Source organism: Sinohyriopsis cumingii, chromosome 5, assembly GCF_028554795.1.
Source record: "Sinohyriopsis cumingii isolate HCF-2022 chromosome 5, ASM2855479v2, whole genome shotgun sequence".
NCBI classification, from domain to species: domain Eukaryota; kingdom Metazoa; phylum Mollusca; class Bivalvia; order Unionida; family Unionidae; genus Sinohyriopsis; species Sinohyriopsis cumingii.
In genome coordinates, this window is record NC_142965.1 from 39,515,663 (window position 1) to 39,541,296 (window position 25,634).

Consider the following 25,634-nt stretch of genomic DNA (forward strand, 5'->3'; position numbering starts at 1 on the left):
AGTATTTGAAAAGCTCGAAGAGATTGTGACCAGCAGAAAAAATGAGAAAATATGTACCAATGCTGTCATCTGGACAACAAACTTTAGCACTGGAGGGATATCACTCCATGATCAATCATTTTGCACCAAAGATGATTGGTTTCTCCTATCATGGAATGCTTTCAAGGTAAATCTTAAATTATTGCACACAAAAAATACTGATTCAGGTTTTTCAGTGTTTTATTTATAGTCCAGTATATTTATCTTCAAATTAAATTATAGATATCAAAATCTGTTGATGAGTGCACAAAAGTCATGTGAAATCGATCCAATTCCAACATCACTGCTGCTTGAGTGCTTAGATCCAGTATTACCTTCACTAACTGATGTTATTAATACCTCTCTCTCATCCGGGGAATTCCGATCATTTTTCAAAACTGCCATTGTAAAGCCTCTGCTGAAGAAACCAACACTAGACCAGTTTCTAATCTCCCATTCATATAAAAAATCTTTGAAAAGGTTGTTCTATCCCAGCTTGTATCTCATCTAAATTCAAACAGTCTTTTTAGCAATGTACAATCTGCATATCGCCCTTGCCACAGTACTGAAACTACTCTTCTAAAAGTAGTTAATGACATTCTCTCTGCGTTGGATAGCGGAAAGATTACAGTCCTCACCCTCCTTGATTTGTCTGCAGCATTGGACACAACAGACCATGATATATTACTTCACCATCTCCAGCATGTATTTGGCATTCATGATACAGCCTTACTGTGGTTCAAGTCCTACTTGGTCAACAGGACACAAATTGTATCTGCAAATGGAATACACTCCAGTCCAGTTGATCTATGTTGTGGTGTTCCACAGGGGTCTGTTCTTGGACCTGTTCTCTTCATTCTGTACACTCAGTCGCTCTCAAGTGTCATAGATCATCATCCAGTCTCACCAGTTGTACACTGATGACACCCAAATATACAAATCTAGCCACCCAACTGAAGTTGATGCTACCATCCAAGGTGTAGATAGGTGCATTTCTGATGTGAAATCATGGATGACATGTAACAAGCTGCAGATGAATGATGATGAAACTGAGGCCATTCTGATCACAACACAAAGACTTTCTCATTCACATCCTTTACCTCAAACAATAAATATCAGCAACACCAACATTAAATTCACACAATCAGTATGAAACCTAGGTGTTATTCTGGACAGTACTCTCACACTGCACCAACATGTCATGAAGGCTGCATATCTTGAGCTGAGACGCATCAGCTCAATTCGCAAATATCTTTCAGTTGATGCCACTAAAACACTTTTGTGTTCATTAGTACTTTCAAGACTGGACTATTGTAACTCAATTCTGTCTGGTTCATCTCAATATCTGCTCCAGAAACTTCAAAAAGTTCAAAACACAGCTGTTCGGATCATACTTAGAGTACCACAATCAGAGCACACCTCCCTGCTGCTCTGTACCCTACACTGGCTATCCATTCGATCCAGAATCAAACACAAAATTTGTTCTCTGTTTAACTGTCAGACTCTAGTCCAACATACCTATCCGACTTCACCCATGTGTACACACCAGCAAGATACTTACGCTCCTCTTCTGACAATCGTATACTCATTATTCCCACTATGAAAACAAAGTCATATGGACAGCGTTCTTTTGCATACCAGGGCCTAGCAACATGGAATGAATTGCCCACTGAACTTAGACACAAAGACACAGTGATCACATTCAAGAAGGCTCTCAAAACTCACTTATTTTGACTGCAAGAACAAACTTAAAGACCTAATAATGTTTCCTACCTTAAATATTCTCAACTTGTTTTTTTTTATGTTTTCTAATTTCATGGTGTTTGTTTTTGTAATCATATCATTATATGTTTTTTATCTTGTAGGTGTTGTCTAATGTTGTAAAGCGCTTAGAGCTTCTAAAGATTTGGCGCTATACAAAGTCCTTATTATTATCATTATTATTTTCTGATATCCTGCAATGTAAAATTGTATAACAGTTTTTAGCGTTTTGGAATGTTTGCAAATAAAGTATCTATAAAAATTATTTGGTTTTTGAAAGAATTATATACTGTGTTTTGCATCTTTATTTACTTTGAAATAAGATTTGGCTAGCTGCATTGCATTTTAATGAAAACAACTAAAGACAGCAAGCATGCACTAAGGATGGAAGAGCCAGATATAAAATAGTGTATCAAAAGTACAAGAAAGGAGAATACTCTGTCAGGGAAAACCTTGCTGACTCAACATATGGTAAGAATATACATCAGTAATTAATGAACAGAAAGGAATATATCACCTAGAGATATAAATACTTTTGTACCAAGTATAAGTACCTACATTATTTTTTTAAATTAGATTCAAACAGTAAAGGCAAAATATTTGTTAAAGTTGACACTCCTTTAATTTTAAAGGTCATGATTTTGCCCTGTGGTAAAATAATAAAAATATGCAAACTATTATAAAGACCAATACTTTTAATTCGTGTATTAACTTCAACGAAAGGTTGCTGTTTTAAACTTGTAAAATACAATGCATACTAAATTTACTTCAATTTACAGATTATGTGGAATGTCTGATGAAAACAGCATTCACAATGGACAGGTGTCTCACATGAATGATGGAGTAAAACTTCTCATAGATGTACCACCACCATTATGTAGTCTGTACTCAAAATCTTCAACGCAGGTTTAATCGCTGTCAGCCTCATGAAAGCCAGTGTAGTTCAGGTTTTGATCAGGAAAGACAGTACGGATCCTCTGAACAACACATGATAGAATGATGACCCTCACTTCCTTGCCCATGAAGTGCCAACACCACCGAGCAAATTGTCTATATGCTGTTTACCGAGGTCTTCTGAAATAATCATTTGAAAATTAAGTTGATATAAAATATGCTTTATGCATTGGATCAAATTAGGAAATCAAAAGTTTTAGTAGATAGTGTTAATAGTGGCCCAGTGTGGTTTATCATTATTCTGTATATCAATAAAGTTAAATGATTCCAATATAATCTGTGCATATATATATACATATATACATATATATATATATATATATATATATATAAACACAAAAAATGAAATAAAACAATATTTGTACATGCAAATGTGTTGTTTTTTGGGCATGATTTATCAGTATCACTGTGGTATAAAGGTTAGGCGGTGTAGGCCTCCAGAACACGGATTCAATCCACAAAGGTGTCCAAAAATTACTAGAAAAAGTGGTTTATTTATTTGCTGTATTAATAACCCCAATATCATGCATAGATCATGAAAACAAGATTCATGAACACAAAAGAACATGAAAAATTACTCAGACATTTTACTTACTCATTTCCTCATTCTGGATCTTCTCCAAATTGTTGACTATACTGGTAGTATGCAACTTTTAAAACATGAATGTCAAGACAAACTGGACTGAACCCTGGATGGTGTGTTATACATTGTATCCCCTGGTATTCATTGCAGACACTTGTGACCTTCTCTGTGTCACAACAACTTACACATTCCCTTGCTGTGGGCATTACCAAACAATGTCCACAATTACACCTAAAATAGAGTTTTCTTCTTTAATGCATAGTGCTGTGCTTGTCAAATTTAATCTCATTTTATGAACACATCATAGCAGAGTACAATGACACAAACTGACTAAAGTCATGAACAGGTAAAACATTTAGTACAGCACTGTAAAATTAAATTAGATATAAAAGAAAACAGAAGTTGCAAGAAGATGTTTATCACAGAAAAAGGTTTATTTCATAGTTTCTAAAAATCAACTGTCAGCATACATATAAGAAATTCGAAATTTTAACTTATAATACAGTGTACAGAATATGAATTCAATTTTACTGTCATGAGGGTAATATCCTACCTATTTCAACAGTTGTGCAAAAGAGGAATCTTCAGTACTTCTAAATCATATCAATTTGTTCACAGGTTTTCCAAGCTTACAACTGTGATCCGATGTACCTTTTACTTATCAACGTATAAATACGTCTCTACCATGAAATGCAATAAACTTGTACAGCCTTTATTACAGGTGAGAAAAAAATCCATTTGTAAATGAACAGGAGACTGTTGAACAGTACTGCAAATATTGTCGGATACATATATTTATCGTAACTTAGGCCACAGACATATTCAGAAAACAATTACCATGAATTGTCCTTAAATCTATCTTGTCTTTCTTCTTCGTTATCTTCATCTGCAACTTCGGATTCATCGTTTTTGAAAATATAGGGTTCAAACTGGTATGGATTAATTTGGGTGCTGGCAGCCATTTCTACACCATTATCAGAATCTTCTGAGCTTATTACCTCCCCATCTTCGAATGGCAATGACCCGCAGGACAGTGACAATTCACCTCCTTCAGAATCGCAGCTTTTGTGTTGAGTTTCTAAAGACTTGTCCATAATATGACAATATCAACTCTGCCTTTGTTTACAACAAGTGTTCAAAATGTGACGTCACGCTTTGTTTTCACTAAATACCGGAAGTGGTTGGCGGTTGCATTCGGTTATGATCGTAAACAGGTGCAAACGCGATATTAGGTAGGCTCCCATGCAGTTATTACTGAAAATTTTTCAACTGGATTTTTAAATTTGAATTTTGAATATATATTCTCATTCACCAAGAAATAAAATGAATAAATATAGATACACTGTTATGGCACTTTAAGAGTGTTATCTAAACAGTTACTCCAATGGGTACCAGGTTTTATAATGATATCGAAACCATTAGTATATCAGGTGTATCAAGTTTATAGTGATATGCAAAATATATTTAATCCACAAGACCAATATGTGTAACATGCCTCATAGTCTAATATGAGCATCAAGTCTTGTAGATATATCAAAAACACTAGTCTGATGTGTGAACCAAGTGTCATAGATATATCAAAAACCACTAGTCTGATGTGTGAACCAAGTGTCATAGATATATCAAAAACACTAGTCTGATGTGTGAACCAAGTGTCATAGATATATCAAAACCACTAGTCTGATGTGTGAACCAAGTGTCATAGATATATCAAAACCACTAGTCTGATGTGTGAACCAAGTGTCATAGATATATCAAAACCACTAGTCTGATGTGTGAACCAAGTGTCATAGATATATCAAAATCACTAGTCTGATGTGTGAACCAAGTGTTATAGATACATCTAAACCACTAGTTTAATGTGTGCTCCAAGTATCATAGGTATTTCAAAATCACTAGTCTGATGTGTGCACCAAGTGTCATAAAAAACCCATATCTAAACCATTAGCCAAATATGTGGACTAAGTTTCAAGATAAGATATCTCAACCACTGGTCTAATGTGTATCAGATCTCATTAAGATATCTAAACCATGAATCTAATAAATGTAAACATTCTAAACTACTAGTCTAATACCAAGTTCCATACATATATCTAAACCACTAGCCTAATATGTGTACCAAGTCTTATAAAGATATGTAAACCACTAGTCAAATGTGTACCAAGTCCTAAAACTATATCTAAAACATCAGTATTATATGTGTACCAAGTCCTATAAAGATATCTAAAGCGCTAGTTTAAAATGTGTGTCATATATGGAACCATTTCTATATAACCTAACAACTTTATCTGGCAAGGGATAATTAGGCTAAGAGCTAAATAGGAATCATCTGGACTATCTTGTTGTCTTTAAAAGCATTTTATCCATTTATTTTACCTAAACATAATTTCTGTTGAGCTTGAGAAGTGATCACTTAAGCATCCATGTGAATATCTGTCAATAAGTCTGTTTGCTCATTAGTCCACACCTGAGATTAACCTGGGTGTTTCAAGATCTTTTACTTTCCTTTAATGTGAGGTCTTACAGAAAGATGGGGTTAAGGCTCCATATGCAAAATATGGCCAGTTTTTTGTCAGCTGTATTTTTACATGAATCATGGAACTTTGTAGTCTATAATGTGCTGGTGAGCCCTTAAATTGTATTCAATCAATCCAACAATCAGTCAATCTTTTAAAGAGATTTTATCACACAGAACATGATCAAAACAAATGTCTGGCCCTATAAGATGCAAACTTGTTTAAACAGGTCAATGCAGGATTTAAAAAAATTGCCTTGTATGTCATATTAACTTTCATATACAAACAAATATATTTCTTCCAACATATCATTGAATGTGCATTATTTTACCTGAACTTACAGACATTAAAAGGTATAATTTGACTAAATCTGCATTTTTTGGCATATTATTTCCATTCATCTTAATTCCATTTGCATTTCATCAATCATCTTGATGCTTTTGTCTCAGAAATACAGTTGGATTTTATCATTTCCTCTCATCTTCACCTGTTTGGAGTGAAATGTAAATGCAGTTACCAAAATCAGATTTTCAGTTTATGGGAGAGTTCAAGGGAGATAACTATAGCTTTTACGTCTTGTTTTACTAAAAGTGTGCTTTAATGAAATGCATGAAACAGCAAAGAAATAGTTGTACAATATTTATCAACAAAATTTTTGTTTTTTATTTCACTAAAATAAAGATCGAATGAACACATCCTCTAGTGATAATGTCATCACATCAACAATAGTAGCTTGTTATGTCTGCTTCAACAAGAACAATGTCCCACCCTGTACGTGGTAACATTCTGCAAGTTAGTACAAACAATCTGATCTGAGATGTTCATGTGAATGAAATGCTTCTGACATTTGAAATTAGTGTATGAATGAAACAATTCAGCAATGGTAATTCAGCTAGCTAAGCTTAGGACTCTTGATCCAAGGACTGCAGGTTTTCATAGGCTAAAGCCAGTCCAAGCTGGTTCCCTCTGTGCGTCCTTGAGAAAGGCACTTGGCTCCCATTTCCTCCATATAATACAGTGCTAAGGGTTTGTCTTAAAAGTACCATTAAAACTAAATAAAGCAAAAACTATTCAAAAAATGCAATCGTATTTTCTTTTGTTTTGGTTATCATTAATCATACTGTATTTTGAGTTTTGTATTTGCAGATGCATTCATCCTATTGTTCGTGCACAATCTTGTTTTTTTGGTATTCATTTCTAAATTTTGTTTTTATTTCACTGTCAAAATTACCTACATCAGTGTATATATATGTTTATGAACAAGTGGTTGTTATAAAGGGATGAATGACATTGGAAGTTTGGCATTATTTTTGATAGTATTTGACCAAATTAATTATATCTGTCTAAAATCGTGATCCAAACACTTACCATTTAAAAGTGATTCTCCAAATACCAGGAAATAAAGCACATGGTTGACACCCACTTCTTGAAAGACTGCCAATACCTGTCAACAAAGATGATATTAAAAAGCCTAACAAGCATAAAGAAATATATGTTCAAATGAAAGTGTCACTGAACATTTTTCAAGTCAAAACATGGAAAAGAATTATGAATAAAAAGGTCAAAATAAATTCAAAATTATTATTGCATCTAATTTGTTTTTTAAAATACAAGGTGAGGCCATTCATCTTAAACCCAAAATCACAGGAAAAACATTTTAAAAAAAACCTAAAGCAAGTTTGGATGCTATCAGGAATGAAATCCCTATCTCTGGCATTTCCAAAGATGTGTGTTTGGCATCAAAACTGTGAAATACTGAGTCTGTTCTGTACAAATGAAAGTATAAAGACTGCTGATGGTTTGGAGAGTTCTGACAACATAGTACATTAAATAGGATCAAAGGGAACATTAATTGTACCAGATGCTGACAATCATGTTCATTTTTTAGTATCATAAGCAAATACCAAAATCATACTGAAACATGTAACTGTTACAAGTCTTTTTTTCTCTTTATATCTCAATAGATAATTTATTAAGAAAATGCATAAAATATTTAGAGAAAAATATTTCAGTAATTAATTTTAATGAACATTTTCTGCTGAAATGATGGATTGATCAAAATAATACAGAAGCAGTCAAACTAGATCATGGATGGTAACAACTCTGATAAGAATCTGAGTTTTGCCCCTTGAGATACCTCTGACTTGCTCATGTAATGTCAAATGGCAAACAGAGCTAAATACTTAAAAGTGCATGTTATTAAAAACAAAAGCATTCTCAGAATAGCATACAGCACATAATAGGCTTGGATGGATCCTTACAAGTAATGAAGAATTACACTCAATAACCTAAACCTGTATACCTTTGATCTCTGATGTCTGTGCCCCACTAATCACTTAGAAGCATTCTTGCCTCTGATGTATGTGCCCCACTAGCATTCTTGCCTCTTTGTGAATTGAGTACAAAGTTTCACCAACAATCTACAACCCCCAAGTAAAATGAGTATGGTGCCATATCAGAAAATATTTGCTACCATGAAAAGCGTTATGCACACTGTTCTTGCATTTAAAACAAAAATTTCATAAATAACTGTCTTAAAATTATTTTAGTGGAGTCTGAGTTAACACTCTTTAACGCAAAATATACATTTACAAAAAAATTCATTTTACACTAAATATCACCCGAAATGATATGATTTCAGCAAATGAATGTATAATCTAACCATCATGTTAAAAGACAGACATATGAATAGACATTAAAATGGCAACCAAAATGCTTACAGCTACAGGATCCACTGCCACAATCAAAGCAGAGAACACCATAATTTGGGCAAAGCTACAGTTAATTTCTTCCATAGCACCAGCCTTATAAAGGCCAAACAGGGACAAACCTGAAATGATTAAATACATGCATTGTTTGTGTGTTTATTATAACATAGTAAGGTTATATAACATTTGCTGTGTGTTCCCCAATGGACACACCATGGTACTCAACCTGTGCTGATCCAATGGTGGGAAACAATGTGCATCCTTTTTGTTATGATTATGTCACTTTGGTAAATGTTGGTGATAAACCCAATAGCAATGCAGTCATATATACAATTTAACACATCTAACTAAGGCTGTGACAAAAGATAATATTTTAAAGTTGTATAAATATCTGCTACACATGAGTGCATATAACACCGATTGAGTAACATCATTTTTTTGGTGATGTGTGCTTAGCTGTGAGGGAATATGAGGTCGTATGTGCAGGCATGGCAATGAATGCCATTTACCCATGGACCTGGGTTTGATTATCCATAGAGTATGAATTCAAAATTCTCTAACCTGTATAATAGTATTATTTGTATATATATATATATATATATATATATATATATATATATATATATATATATACACACACACACATACACACACACACACAGATAGAGAGATATGTGTGTGTGTGATAATAGAAAAACTGACAAACCAAACAAGAGTGCAAAACTGGTTCAAAATCTATGAATTCCTTTTTCAAGGGCATAAAATCCCAAAAGTTAATTACACAAACAACAACAAAACACAAAAATGCAACTGTTATACAAAGTCTACAATGTGTTTGCTATAGATAATTTAATTGTATTTTAGTTTGTATTTAATTGTACTTAACCATAGCAAACACATAGTAGACTTTGTAGATTAGGGTTTTTGTGCTTTGTTATGTTGGTATTTAGGTCATTATCTTAGGTGACTTTGTGCCCTTGAAAAGATAATTCATAGATTTCAAAAGCATCAGTTTTGCAATGTTGTTTGTCAGTTTTTCTATCATATTTATTATTTCCCTGACCAATATGATCTTCTCTGGTCCAGTGATTTTGGAAAGACTGACAACAAACTTGCATGAAAAGTGATATTTGTATAATTAGCATATTTGTATTTACTACTGAGAATGTAAATAATAATAACTGCTGGCAATTACAGTTTTTATCTTATATTTTCTTTGCTTTATTGCTGACATTATGAACAATAGATTTTAGTAATTCATCAGTTGGACAAGATTTAAAAAGAAGGTCTTAACTTTATTGAATGTAAGCAATACTGTACCATAAATACTCACTTATAAGTCAAGTCCAACTACAAATAAAACATACTGTACCTAATCTGCTATCACATAATGTGCAGGCTGGTCAGGGGTCTGTGCTGTTTGTTCTACTGATTACTCCTAACAAAATGCATAGACAAAGATCTACCAGCACATTATGCCACGGCAGATTTGGGTCTGTGCAGTCTGAAGTTGGGCTTCACATAGAAATAAACTTATACAGTAACAGGTCATTTTATTCTCAACAAAAATATAAGTGGAAAGCATAGTTGTTCCACAGGAACTAAATGTCTGTGCAGTGATGTTATACATCCTTGCTATATCTTACTTGCAAAATCTTTCAAAACTTGTACACACCTATACCAGTACCAATACCAGTGTCTCACCATGCTTATGAGACAACAATAAATTTGAAATCAAAGTAAAAAGAATACTGATGGCACAGGAGTTTTTATAATTATGCACATTAAACATCAAATGAATAAACACAACTGCATGAAAACTATGTTTTTATGATTATAAGCAAATATTATTTCCCGAAACAGATGTAATCTGAATGTTTAAGTTTTTTTCCCTCTTAGTCTTTCAAATGAAAATTGACCAAGAAAGTCATAAAACATTTTAAAACAAAATATTTGCGCAATTACCTTTCACAAGCACCTTCTATTGAAATGATGTAATGTTTTCAGTACTACACAGAAGCTGTCAATATCCAAATAATTAGTTCAAAATTAGAGGATTACAGCAAAAAAGAGAAATTGCATACTTATCAACTCACCTATTAAAAAGCAGGCAAATACTGTCCCCTGAAATGCAAAATGATTTAATGTAAAATTATACAAGTGAAAGTGTCATAAAGATATAATGACACCAGAACACAGCCTAAATATATACTATAAAACAGAGCTAAAACTGTGCAGGAAAGAAGGCAATTCAAGAAAATCTGAAATAGGCACATACATATTCTAAACAAAATGTCTGTAAAAACTTGTAGCTTCTGATAACACAATAATTTTCTCAACCAATATTTGAAAGAAAGATGGTTTCTAAAAATGTGTGTCCTCTGTGTATGTAAAGATGGGGGGGGAAGGAGGCCAGAATGGGAAATAATTACATGTACAGTGTGAACCTGCTATAGCATGCCCCCTTATAACACGAATTTGGATATAATATGGTCATGGTGTGGCTCCCGAAATTTCATATACATGTATTTTTCTTGTACATGAAAAAAAAATCTTTCTTAGAAGTACGAAAAACCCCATAAACAGTTTTATTAAAATTTTTGGGAAGAGATCGCATATGAAAAATACAAGATGACTGTGGTGTGGCTCATTTATATGAACATGAAAAAGTAGTTTTTCTTCTTAAAAGTACGAAAAATAACGTGTAAAAAGTTTTTTCTGGGATTGCGTAGGGCTTTGCCAATGTCACGAAATTGGATTTTTTTCCCTTATTGGCGGCAAAATATACCATCTGGCGATTTTTTTTATTGGTAACATTGTTGGCTGTTTAAGGAAGGAAGCCACAAACGTGACATAAAATGTATTGACAAACCATCTAAACAATGCACTGTTATATCATAATCCGCTTATGTTGACACCTAGCATGAGTAATGTATGTTGTGACATATCCGTTTTTTGTTGCTGACATTTCTGGTAATGGAGATCAACCGGATGAGGCATTATCTCATAATCTTTCATCGGATTTTCGGCCACTTGCTAGGAATTAATATATTTACATAGACTGACATCTGTATGTGGATGGTAAGTAAAATTCCTCTTCTTTTCATTCAGAATTAAATCCTTCAGAACACACACATTTTTTGTAATAATCTCTGTCATCAGACCAGAACACCTGCGTCTCTATTGTCTGTTTACCCTTTGTTAAATTTCCGATACATGCATGGAAGGCAGCATCATGCTGCTGCCACAAATGTAAAAAAAAAAATTTTTTTTGAAAAATCCCACATCTTACTTATTGGTTTATTCAATAGGCAGGGAGGAACAGTAACTAGAATAGACCAAACAATGACCAATTCCTTCTTAAGCTGAAATTTCAAAGGAAACAGATTACCTTTGAAGCACAGACTGTTATGAAGACATACTGAGCAAATGGAAAAAAAAATCAGTTTCAATCATGCAATACAATTATTTGATGTTGCCGCCACAATAAGAAATGGGCATTTATTTGGTTCTCCAAAGCTGTCCTTTAGCGGTGACTTCAATAACGCATGCACCCTTCATCAAAGAAAGCTGACTACAGTCTCTGATAAAAACAAAGAACTTTTCTTCCAAGGAAGTCAGTACCAAACTTAAACAAAAGCAATGGAATCTGATGGATTTTTTGCATTTTCTAACACGACTGGAACACGTTAACTGTGCTGTGAAAGTTTCCTTTTTGAAGGGAAAAAGTTTATGCTTACGAATGTTACCAAAGGCGGCTTAAAATGCAAACTAACTTTTACTGACTTGGGATGCAATGAAAAGTAAATGTGCTTCGTCATTCATTACGTGATTGTGCTATGTTTTTCCACTGAATTCAGACCAATATGACCTGTGACAAAATTATTTAATATTTTAAATCTGTGTGTGTGAATATTTTCGATGTATGTGATGAGATTTGTGGGTGAGTACACAGTGTTGATACTCTATTCATGCTATACATTAGACATGTATAATATAAACATTATTCATGTACATGTACCAACTGGTGGTTCTCTAAATAAAGTAAACTATTATATACACCTTCTGTTTTCACTACAGAAGTATTTCTCATTTAATATGCATCAATTTAAGATGGTAACTGTGCTGAAGAAACATGTATTTTACTACCCGCATTGATTACCGACCTCCCCTGCAAATTTGTTGGCATACATGCATCATTTTCTTCAGTTAACTGACCTGGTTGCTTATAACATGGTTCGGTCTATAACACGGTCGGGTTCTATGGCTCCCAACTTCTGTGTTATAGCGGGGTCACACTATATTTATTGCTTTTTGTGCAGGATATGAAGTCATGTCACAAGAGAGAACAAATTTATGTACAATACATACCTGAATTCAGGTTCAAACAAGGAATAATAAACAAAAAATATAGAATGTCATATTTAACCAATTTGTTATTCTAAAACAGCAACCAATTTTGAAGATAAACAAACTTTCCAACCTGTAGCACCGAACCATAACATCACTGATGAAACTGTTGCTCCAAGGAAAGTTAAACAGTACTCCCTCATTATAATGTTGCTCATGGAGGCCACTGAATATACTGCGTTTTAGGTGAGATCACCTTATAATGAAGTACATGAGGCATATAATTTTCCTACTATGTAACTGAATGGATCCATGACCTTACCTACCTTACTGGGGGAATCCTTTTATACTGAAGTACCTTGTAACTCTTCTAACCAATAATGTTGACTACTTGAAATGAAACTCATAATGGAGGTCTCATTATTATAAAGCTGCATGCCAAAACTGGTTTAAAGGTAACTGAGCTTAGTAAATTTATGCCGTGGAAAGCAAAGTGAAAATCTGTATAAGGGTTGCAAAGGTTCCACTCTAGAGTTATTAAGTACTTCTGAAAGCTTGGACAGGTATAAGGTGAACTTCTGTGCATTTGAAACAAGCACAATGTGGAGAATGTTGGCATACCTCTATGTTACTTTCATGTCTTTATATTTGAAATTTGGTGAACAAAAAGTTCAAAGCAGACAACTGATCAAAACTGCTCTCATGTAATCAAGAAATGAACTTAATTACTCCAAAGTATACTAACTTTAGCAGCGGTTAAAACTGAGAAACAAAATTTTGTCAGATAATCCAATATTAACTTCTAAAAGAGCAATAAATAAATTACAAAATGTTAAAAAACTAAATAAAGTCTAGCAAGTGAAAATGACCAAGCAGAACTAGCAGTTTTTGAGAGTTACAAATCTGAAGAAAAGCCAGGCTGTATATTTTATCATCCAAACAATATAGATCAACTATACACCAAAAGAATGGGAATTAAAACATTACTTTAACAGTAGCTAAGAAATACTGGGTCATTTTTAAATGACCAAGATAACAAATGAGGAAAAACTGTGAATTTTAATCTTTTAAAGATCAAACCCTGTGCAATATTTTTTGAAACTTTAGAGCAGAACCAAAGCAACATCTGATATAAAGATAAAAAAAAATCAGCTGTCAAGGTCCATAACCCTACCTGAAATGGAGTTGATGAAACTAAACTCATACAAGGTCCATCTAGGTCAATGAGATAATGTACACACTAAAAATGCATCAAATTATGCTGAATGGTTTGAGAGTCAAGTTGGTTACAAGCATTTGCTCTAGTGGAGATGGATGAGGGATGGCAAAGAAGCAATAACTGTACAAATTAGACCTAATTGATCAACCAAATGTTATGTGATCAGGTGTAAAGATTGCAGAAGAGTGAAAGGACAGAAAGCTAGACGGATAGACTGAGAGGCAGATGGAAAAGCTGATCAATAGCAGGATCAACATCTTATTGCTGGGCTTGGTCCCAAATCTTGACATTTTTTATTATTATTTTTAAAATGACTTAAGTTACAATCATGTTATTTTACATCCAATCTCAATACATGGTGCATTGTGGTCCAGGTAGTTAACTGGTAATATCATATCAATGATGATATCATATCGATCGATGGTCCATCACATTGATGATGAAATAAATGTCATCATGAATTCATTTTGAGCTTTGAAATGAGCTCTTATTTTTACTATAATGAACATCTTTAGGTAGGCCTGACCAAATGGTTACAGAGATTTGTAAGGTGTGATTGGATGGATGGTCAGATACAGTGATGGGTAGAGATGGAAAAGGTGATTATCTTCAGATGCTGGCTCATAATTAGTTACCTATGGCATTTAATATTTACAAAAATGGCAAACAAGTGTTGATACAAAAAGAATGATAAAATCACTCGTGCAACATAGTAGGAATATAAAAAAAGTTTCTACCCATGAAAATAAATCATTACTATTTACAATACAACAGGATTTCAAAACCTGAAAGTGATACTGATGGTCCAAAATTTTGTCAGTGGAGTGTTCTATTTTTTTAGGTCACAGAAGCAAGGAAATGCTTTATATCTGGAATGAGTCCTATTTTAGCTATTTATAATACTAGTATTCAAGTGATGCATGCTATCAGTATTCATGTGATGCATACAACTGCAATTCAAATGATGCATACAAACAGTATTCAAGAGATATATATTATCAGTATTCAAGTGATGCATACAACTTGTATTCAAGTGATGCATACTATCAGTATTCAAGAGATGTAAATTATCAGTATTCAAGTGATGCATACAACTTGTATTCAAGTGATGCATACTATCAGTATTCAAGAGTTTTAAATTATCAGTATTCAAGTGCTGTATACAACTTGTATTCAAGTGATGCATACTATCAGTATTCAAGAGATGTATATTATCAGTATTCACGTCATGTATACAACTTGTATTCAAGTGATGCATACTATCAATATTCAAAAGATATATTATCATGCACAAAACTGCAATTCAAGTGACGTATAGTATCAGTATTCAAGTGATGCATACAACATGCATTCAAGTGATGCACAGAATTATTATTCAAGAGATGTATATTATCAGTATTCAAGTGATGTATACATCTTGTATTCAAGTGATGCATAGTATCAGTATTCAAGTGATATATCGTATCAGTATTCAAGCGATGCATATAACTGGTATTCAAGTGATGCATACTATCAGGATTCAAGTGATGTATAGTATCAGTATTCAAGTGACGTATAGTATCAGTATTCAAGTGATGTATATTATCAGTATTCAAGTGATGTATATCACTGTATTCAAGTGAAGCATAGTATCAGTATTCAAGTGATACATGCTATCAGTATTCAAGTGATGCATATTATCAGTATTCAAGTGATGTATACAACTGGTATTCAAATGATGCATACTATGAGTAATCAAGTAATGCATAATATCAGTAACAGCATCAGTATTCAAGTGATACATGCTACCAGTATTCAAGTGATACATGCTACCAGTATTCAAGTGATGCATGCTATCAGTATTCAAGTGATGTATACAACTGGTATTCAAGTGATGCATATTACCAGTAATCAAGTGATGTATACTAACAGTATTCAAGTGATGCATACTATCAGTATTCAAGGGCTGCATAGTATCAGTATTCAAGTGATGCATACTATTAGTATTCAAGTGATGCATACAACACCACTCCCTCAAAAACACACGCCCTGATAACTCATGAACCTGCTTATAATGGAGGGTCAGGCATGGATCCCAGTTTTTAAACCAGAAAACACCAAAAAATGTATCCTATTTGTTGAACTTGAACAAAATCAGGATAAAAATTGGTAACATAAACTGATATATTGCTCAATTCATCATCAAAAACTGTAGACAGGACATGAAAATTTTAATCAACATTATGAAATATCAACTTTAAAATGAAGTGTAAAATATTTTACATTTTCTTTCCAAGCAATATTCTTAGTAGCACTGTAATTAACAATACTGAAGGAAATTTTGATCAATGAAAATGTCCCATATGCCTAGTGGAGGCAGTACTTTGATAAATAAATACCAATTAAATAATTTTTGTATCAATTGAAATTTGTGTTCTAGTTCTATCTTTTAGTCCCTTTTAAGTGTAATCATCATATATGCAATGTGTCGTCTTGTAATAAGTGTGATTAAACTACCTTAAATTAACCTACACAATTATAACTGATTAAAGACAGCAAGCCAACCAAGCCAAATGAGTACTTTGTAAAATAAAGAGCTTTGTTTCACAGTTACAGACCATTGTGGGGAAAACCAGTTTCAGAGAATTCCAGAATTCACACAGAGATATTCTCAAGGATGATAAGATGTTTCACTGTTACTTGCAATGAAATCACGGCATCAATATTTTCCTAAATGAACAATTCAAAATTGAGTTTTGACATAGATGATTGTCTCACAAAATGTTGCATTAAGCTTGTTTGGTAGTGTATCAACAGTTAGTCTGGTTGCCTGTTTCATAGACTCCTTGTTTCCGAAAAACCATTTCACACCATTCCGGCAACCAGACTAACCAACAAACACAAAATGATGTGATGTAATACACGAAATGTTTTCGTGTACTGTGCTGGTTTTTTAAACCTTTTAGTTACAATCATTCTCAATGCGATTATAAAATAAGAATTCAGTTATTAAACAGCCCATTTCTCCTCCCAACCCCGTGATTCTCTGGATGTCTTTTGTCTAACGGATTTTTGGGAGGTCCCTCTGTAACTCGTGCATATAGTGCAGTCTATTTTTTGGACCCCGATGTGTGCGAGTTATCGAGGGAGAGGTGTATCAGTATTCAAGAGATGTATACAAGCAGCATTCAAGTGACGCATACTATCTGTATTAAAGTGATGAATTATAAAATAAAAAATCATTGCTTACATCATTAAATATGTTGTTTCTAAGTGATCAATGAAATAAACAATATGACATAAACAAGATGACATCATAGCTTACATTTTTAACCAAATTATCTTATACTTTACCGAATAATTTACATGGAGATGTGCATATACAGCAAAGATTAATGATATCTTAATACATAAAAATATATAAAACTGGATCTTAAAGATACATATATCTCTACTGATAACTATATATAAAATTTATTACTAAATAGAGATAAACAGTTTTATCAATATTTGCATTATGTATAATGCACACTTATTAGAGATATAGAAAATAAATAAAAAATATAAAAAAATTTTAATAAAATAAATATAAAATTAAACAAATAAATATATAAAAAAATATATATTGATATAATCTTGACAAATGTTAAATAGGTTATCAGAACTCAATTTATATAATAAAAAATATGGTGTGCATAACGCTTACTATCAAGTATTTTATAAATAATTAATCATATTATATTGAGAATTCATTTATAAATTCACTTTCATTCTTAAAGAATTAGTAAACTTATTTATATGATATTAGTTTATACTTTTACCAATTAAGTTTATCTGCAAAGTAAAATAATATGAAAATATTCTTATCTAATTGTAAACAGGGGACATAATTCAGAAAAAATATATAATAAAAAAAATAATAAAAAAAAAAGAATTACTGACTGTCATATAGTATTTCTGAATTTAGACCTTTTGGATATACCATATTAAGACGGTGAATCCAATAGGTTTACTTTAGCAGACTTTCCATTTCAGAATCAGCTTTAACAATAGGTTGGAAAGAGAAATCTTGCAGTGTATGGGAATTTTTGTTAAAATGTGCGGCAACATGAGATGAAAATGATTGATCGATATAATTTTTTATATCTGATCTATGTTGGTTCATACGTTTAGATATTTGTTGACTGGTTTGTCCAACATATTGGATACCACATTTTTTGCATGTTATCAAATAAATAACATTTGATGTTGCACAATTAATATCACAACACATATTAAAAGTTTCTTTCATATTATTACTATTGAAAGAAGTATTTTCATTAATAAATGAACAGTGTGAACATCTAGGTCTATCACATTTAGATGATGATCCTATTTTATATGATGGTTTTTCTAATTTGGAATTAGATAGGAAATCTTCAAGATTTTTAGTCCTTTTATAACCAAATTAAGAAACTTTTAAGATTTCTCCTTCCAACCTATTGTTAAAGCTGATTCACCGTCTTAATATGGTATATCCAAAAGGTCTAAATTCAAAAACACTATATGACATTCAGTAATTTTTTTAAAAATTTATTCTTTTATTTTTATATTTTTTATTTTTTTCTGAATTATGTCCCGTGTTTACAATTAGATAAGAATATTTTCAAATTATTTTACTTTGCAGAAAAACTTAATTGGTAAAAGTATAAACTAATATCATAAATAAGTTTACTAATTCTTTAAAAATGGAAGAGAATTTATAAATTCTCAATATAATATGATTATTTATAAAATACTTGATAGTAAGCGTTATGCACACCATATTTTTTATTATACAAATTGAGTTCTGATATCCTATTTAACATTTGTCAAGATTATATCAATATATATATTTTTTTATGTATTTATTTTTTTAATTTTACTTTTATTTTATTAAATTTTTTTATTTTTATTTATTTATTTATTTTCTATATCTCTAATAAGTGTGCATTATACATAATACAAATATTGATAAAACTGTTTATCTCTATTTAGTAATAAATTTTATTAAAGTGATGCATGGTGTTGGTATTCAAGTGATGCATCCAACCAGCATTCAAGTGATGCATTCTGCTGGTATCAAAATTCTCATGTTCTCAAGGTTTCACAGTATTTGTTATCAGTACTTACCACAACAGCATACATTAATATACTGCCAATATTTTCGAAGAATGTTCTGTTATGAAGACTGTAAGCAGACTCTAATATTATTCTGAAAACAGAAATGAAGTAGGCTTATAATAACTGACAGATCAAGATGAAGCTAGAACGAGTATCACAAGAAACTAAGAATGATTGGGACAAAAATTAAGTTAACATATCAATGTGTTCCAATATATTATTATTTCAATCACAGAGTAGGTAACCATTTTATGAATATGTATCACAATTTATTTAATAAGTCTAAAAGTGGAAACATTTTAGCATAAAAAGGTTACCTCTCAATTAAGTAGCCACCTGTTTCAAACGATCACTTTTTCCTTAGCATCTTAAGCCATATTAGTAAATATATTAAGTAACCACTTGTAATTAGGAACACATGTGGCTCCCTTCCCGTATGCAACTTCTTAAACGAGGTTAGGAAACTTATGAGGTGCTGTAACTGAAAATAATACATCCATTCACAGTTATAGTAAAAGTCATACAGGTCATATATGTGTGTGTGTGATTTGGAATTTTAACGTAACTTAAAAAAAAATTCAGTCTTATCGCTACAATGTGTGCAGTGTGGCAGTTTATAGTGATGTCTAGCACTGGGACACCAGAAAGAACATAATTCTCAAGAAGTTTGTTGCTGCCGCAGCAATCTGGACAGTCTGATTCATCAAGCAGAGAGCACATGTCAACGTGGTAATCACGTGATTCCACAAAACTCCGGAAGTTGTTCATGGAACAAATATGGAGAATTTTGTGTTCTTTAATTTTTGTATTTTTATTACAACCAGTATACGATTTTCACGTAATATTTTTGTTAACTTTTTTTACTACAACATTTGAAAATATGGGTTGTGAAATTTGTGTACTCATGCAACTATCAATGCAAACACCAGGTCACATTACACCAATGCTGTAGTTTTATCTTGTCTTTCAGCAGATTAAAGACATAACAATTTTAATACTCACAATTTCTGAGAAAATAAGCAATTTTCATATCGATTTCATGCATGTATGACTCGATTTAACAACATTTAAGTTTGCTAGGATATCCGGTAAGCAGCTATGCTTTGCCGCCACCATGTTGACCTCTTATGATGCTAGCCTGGTTTTCATACCTTTGATGTAAGGAAAGATACGGATATTGAGCTGACTGAAAATAAAAGTCTGCAAGACGAATCTAATCCACTGAGCGTTTGGATTGACTCAGAATAAATGTTTATTGCAAGCATCCAAATGATCCATACTGCACCCTCCGAATATTTTGGTTAGAACTCAATAACTTTAACTCAAGATCAGTTTAGTTACGACTCAATTACATGATTGTTTCGGTTGTCAAGTGATGGTGGAAAATTCCCATTTTTTCCAACTTTCATCAATATTTGCAAAATTCAATGACATTTCATGGTCGGGAAAAAAATATAATTTCTCCCGACTTTTTCACAATTTCCTGGTAGCATGGGAACCATGTTGACAATAGTGGCAGATATGTATTACATAATTAGTCCTCCCATCCCCCCAACCCCTACATTTTAACAGCAGAAATTACTTATCCTGCTACTATTGCATAGTTGAGTTTGTCAGCTAGGTGGGTAGGCTGATGCTTTCTTCAAAACTAACCAAAAACAGAAAAACCAAATGTACTCACCATGAAGGGGAGGTCCAGCTATGGAAGGTTGAAGTTTCTCTCAGCCACATGTTTTGTTGTAACAATGGGCTCCAGAGAAAAAATTGAAGTATGGGAGCGCCAAAAAGCTGCCTTCATGACATCCTCCAAGGTGGAATGATAAATGTACACTCACAAGTTAGCAAGGGCTCGAACCTCATGACATTTTAGTTTCATAAGGAAAAGTCTCAATCAGTGAAGGACTGATGTGTTGTTTTAATTGTGGTGACAAACCATGAAGAGACAGTGGCAGCCAAAATGTCTACTGAGTCCTTGAGAGGGCGGAAGAGATGACTCCTAACATTTTTTGTTCCTTTGGAGACATTAAGACAGAAGCAGAAAGCAAGAATGAGGCATAAAAGTCTATCTTCATCATCCCAGGTACAGATTTGACTGAGATCAGTAATGTCAACAGGCAGGGAGATACCAAAGGTGATTTTTAGCGAGAAATCCAACTGAAACATAATTCCCATTAAACTGGAGACAGCCAGTGTCATTAATAGATAAGACATGAGTCTCACTTCTTTGTCTTTCAGAAGTGAGAGCCAGAAGCATGAAATGTGCTGCATTGCTTTAACTCCCTAATGAGAGGGAGCAACCAGCTGTTGCAGTGCTCAACCTCCCTAATGAGAGAGTGCAACCCATGGTTGCAGTCCTCCACCTCCTTAATGGGAGGGCACAACCCACTGTCACAGTGCTCTATCTCCCTAATGGAAGGATACAAGCCACTGTCATGGTACTCCACCTCTCCAACAGGAGTGAGCGACCCGCTACCTGAGGTGTACAAGCTATTTAGACTATGAGAAGTGTTCATCTTCTCATCTCTAATGGGGTAAGTCGATTAAATCTTCGAACATTTAGTCCTTCCTTCTGGAGAGGCTTCATAGTCAGCGAAAGATGCTGGTCCCAACAATTGAGACCTGAAAGAGAATCCAGAAGAAAAAAATGAAGATGATGGGGAGGGAAGGTTCCTCTGCCCTTGATATGTCTGTTTGGAATCAACAATGATTCTAGGTACTAGAGGATCATTATAATAAAAAAATGAAATGATTTTTCCATATGCACTTTGAAGATTTTGTGCAGTTTGTGTGAGCATCCCAAGGGCTCTTTTTGTGGCCACTCTGCTCCACAGACTGTCCTGACATTATATTGCAATAAAGAAATTATGAACGTCACATTAAATGACTTATTGTTTACATGAAACTCACCTAGTTGTATACAGTGTTGTACAATGTACACCCATGTACATGCATTAAGAACACTGCATCCAAAAAGTAAACAAATAGAGTTGACCTCATGGAAATTACCTGTAGTTTTTCCTATAGAAAAATAAAATATTTCACCTGTGAACTTTGTTTATTTAAGCAACATGCCAATACAGATGCGGGCCACGGGTTGGACAGCACTGCTGTACAGAATATCACTCTATTATACTGTACAGAATATCACTATTATACTATACAGAATATCACTCTATTATATTGTACAGAATATCAATCTATTAAACTGAACAGAAAATCACTCATAATTACCATACAGAATATCACTCTATTATACTATACAGAATATCTCTATATTATAATATATGGAAAATTTTAAACTTTAAAGAGCAAATATTCCATACAGAAAAGGTTGGTAACACAGACATAACTGTGTTGTAGAAACAGGCATACATCCATTTTCTCTGCCAATCAATGAAACCATGTGTTTTGTATTACAATTGGGATGCCACAGGCAAACTTACAGTAAAAATGAATGAAATAAATGGTATAAAAAATATTCGTCTATACTAAAGATAGGATGAGAAAAAGAGAAATAGTCTAAACCTCATGATATGAGAAAACTCCAAAGAATCAATGAAGTGATGAAAAGGCATAAATAAATTTGGTAGGTGCAAGGCCTCAAGAACGAAAATGCTTTCAACCCTAAGTAGAAACAATAACTGATGACTTACTTATTTTGAATTATAGAGGCTTTCACACATATGTGCATGTGCCTCTTGTTTATGGCTGCACAGTAACCTGTTAATTGCTCCTGGGACAAGGAATACGAGCCACATACCCCAGGCATTTGCACAAGGTGCACTGTTATTTTTAGCCTTCATCCGTGGGACCTTTAAGTCCCATGTGGTTGATAGTAGGGCTGTTTCATGAGTGGGAATAGACCCACGCACTCATGATACTAAGGTAATTTTCCTTTTTCTTTTCTTGATTGGTTTATTTGGTTGAGTGGGAATAGTACCTGCACTCACTCAATTTTATTTTATTGTATGGGGACTTATCAATGGTCTGGACATGGAGAGGGAGGTACGGCTCAGGTAGTCTCTTGTCTGCTGCTCCTGTCTGTGTCCACGTGGTCCAGGTTGATGCTTGCTTGGAGTTGGAATTTAGAATTTTGAACTTTGATATTTATTTAATTGAATACACTGAATATATTGAATATACTCTGTGCTGTTTTGTGGTTAGTACAGATGGAGAATGAGAATTGAAGAATTTTCTTTTTTCTTTTTTTAAATTTAAATTGTTAAAGTTAATTTAAAGTTAATTTGGGGCCTACTGTTAGTTATAGTGTTTAGAGTTAGGTGGAAGGCCTTGCTGAATTTTCAGGTTACTTAAGATGCGTCAAAGCCTCCCGACCTAATTTTCCTTTTATTTTAGAGGGGTGTATAATATTAATGGGATAAGGCAGGTTTCTTTGCCGAGCTTTCAGGTCTTTTTTTTGATGCTCAAAGTCCCCTGCCTTATGTTATTACTTATCTTTCCCTATATTTTATTTTTAAGCCCTGCTGTTTCAAGAAATTTTATTATATTTTGATTACTTGTGTGCCTATTTGGATTATTTAGAGATAAGAAGTCTGGGTATCGATAAGGTGATTTAATTTGTTTTTGAGTAATTTGAAAATTATTTCTGGCTTTTCTGAATTTTGTACAATCATTGAATATATGGCTTAGGTTTTCTACAGTGTGACAGTTATAACAGTTTATGATGACATAATTTGGGCTAAGATTCCTCTCTCATCTGTCTTCCACCTTGACAAACACTGAACAATTGGTTTTGTTTTTTGGGGTTTAAAGCCGTTTTTCAGCACATGATAGGCTATACATGTTGTTCAGTCTATCTGGTCAAGGAAGAACCCAGAAAAACCACAGGCAGAAACACTGACACTGAACATTTTGATTATTTCTGGTTTTAATACAAGTCAAAAGATGTTAACATTTCTTAAGCTTAGAAGGGCAGAATCTGCAAGATAGTGTATGTATTCCTAACATATTATGATCAGGAAATGTATTTGAAGAAGAAATGACAAATAACTCTGTTTTCTGTTTATTATGTAAATACTCCAACTTGTAGCACTCTATGGTCCAGCACTCTCATTTTTATACTACTTATACTAGCACCCTATGGCTATGTACCTTCATTTTATATAATACTTATGCCACACCCTTGTGGCAGCATAAAAAAATGTTTAATGTGGAAAATTCTAAGAATCAGATGTAACCTCTATATAACTTACTTCACATGTGTACCAAGTTTGGCAAAAATATCCTGAATGATATACTTCAGCAACCAAAATGTTTGTCAGTACCCATGACCAAGCACCTACAATCTACTTATGACTTATTCTACACTTTGCTTTCATGGTAACATAAAAACATATTTAACGCAGTAAGTTCTAAGTATAAAAAGGCATTTCTACACAACTTACTTGTTGTGTGTATCATGTCTGGTTGAAATACACTAAACTGTCTGAGACTGCTATGGAAAGACCAATGTTGAAGGACAAACAGACCAATTACAGACTGAGAGATGGATGGACATATCAACAGCTATATGTCCCTCTATAAGGTGGTGCTCTACAGTTTTGTATTTTGTATAGGGTTAGAATTTTAAAGAAAAAGAATTTCCCTGGCTTTCCTCACTGGTTATACTGGCTATTTAAAAAAGACCTTGTATATTTTAGGTATAGTTCAAAGAACCTTTAATTCCCTTTATTTTGGTGTATGATTGATGGGTGTAATATGGGTTATAGAGTATACAGCTTGGCCTTACTCCAGATGTGCACCTTTCAAAAAAGTGCAAGCTTCACTTGGTCATTTTCACTTTCTGAACTTCAGAGGTAAATTGTATAAAAAAGAGCAAATAACAATTTTTACATTTTATATATTTGGTAATTCATTCTTTGCACTTTCAGAAACTGGTATTGTCTAGTCTGGCAAAATTCATTTTCCCTATTTTAACAGCTGCTATGGATAGTGTACTTTAGACTATATCAGGTTGATATTTTTAGCACAAGGGAGCAGTCATTATAAATAGCAGTGTGCTTAGATCATGTACAATTTCCAAAAGTACAATATCCAAAGAAATGTCAGCCACATTACATTAAAGTAGTATAAAGGCATGCCAACATTCTCTTAACTATGCATGTTTTAAATGCAAACAACTTCACTTCATATACGTCACTCTCTCAAAAGTACATAATAACTGGTGAGGACCCCTAAGTTACCAGGGTAAATAAATGTACCCATACTACATGGATGCTTATGTAAAGACATTGAAAATGAAAGCCAAACAGGGACCATAAGTATGTTGATTTTTGTTGGAAAATGGTGAAAATCAAACTTGACATGGGTCTTGTCAATGTTAAGCCTCACACCAAAAATTGGTTTCAATCCTCTTAGTTCTTCAAAAGTTATGGAATAGAACT

At 33.2% G+C, this 25,634-nt stretch overlaps 1 protein-coding gene across 7 annotated transcripts in view; it reads right to left on the reverse strand.

Moving 5' to 3' along the window:
- Positions 1 to 25,634, reverse strand: part of LOC149798985 (sodium/hydrogen exchanger 4-like) — a 242,969-nt gene that overhangs the window by 165,735 nt on the left and 51,600 nt on the right. For all 7 annotated transcript variants that reach the window (XM_089957910.1, XM_089957911.1, XM_089957912.1 and 4 more), the window contains 4 exons: positions 19,240 to 19,321; positions 10,637 to 10,664; positions 8,553 to 8,662; positions 7,201 to 7,276 (listed from right to left, as the gene is read on the reverse strand). In XM_089957910.1, the coding sequence (XP_089814036.1) occupies positions 7,201 to 7,276; positions 8,553 to 8,662; positions 10,637 to 10,664; positions 19,240 to 19,321 (296 nt within the window). The remainder of the gene's footprint in view (positions 1 to 7,200; positions 7,277 to 8,552; positions 8,663 to 10,636; positions 10,665 to 19,239; positions 19,322 to 25,634) is intronic.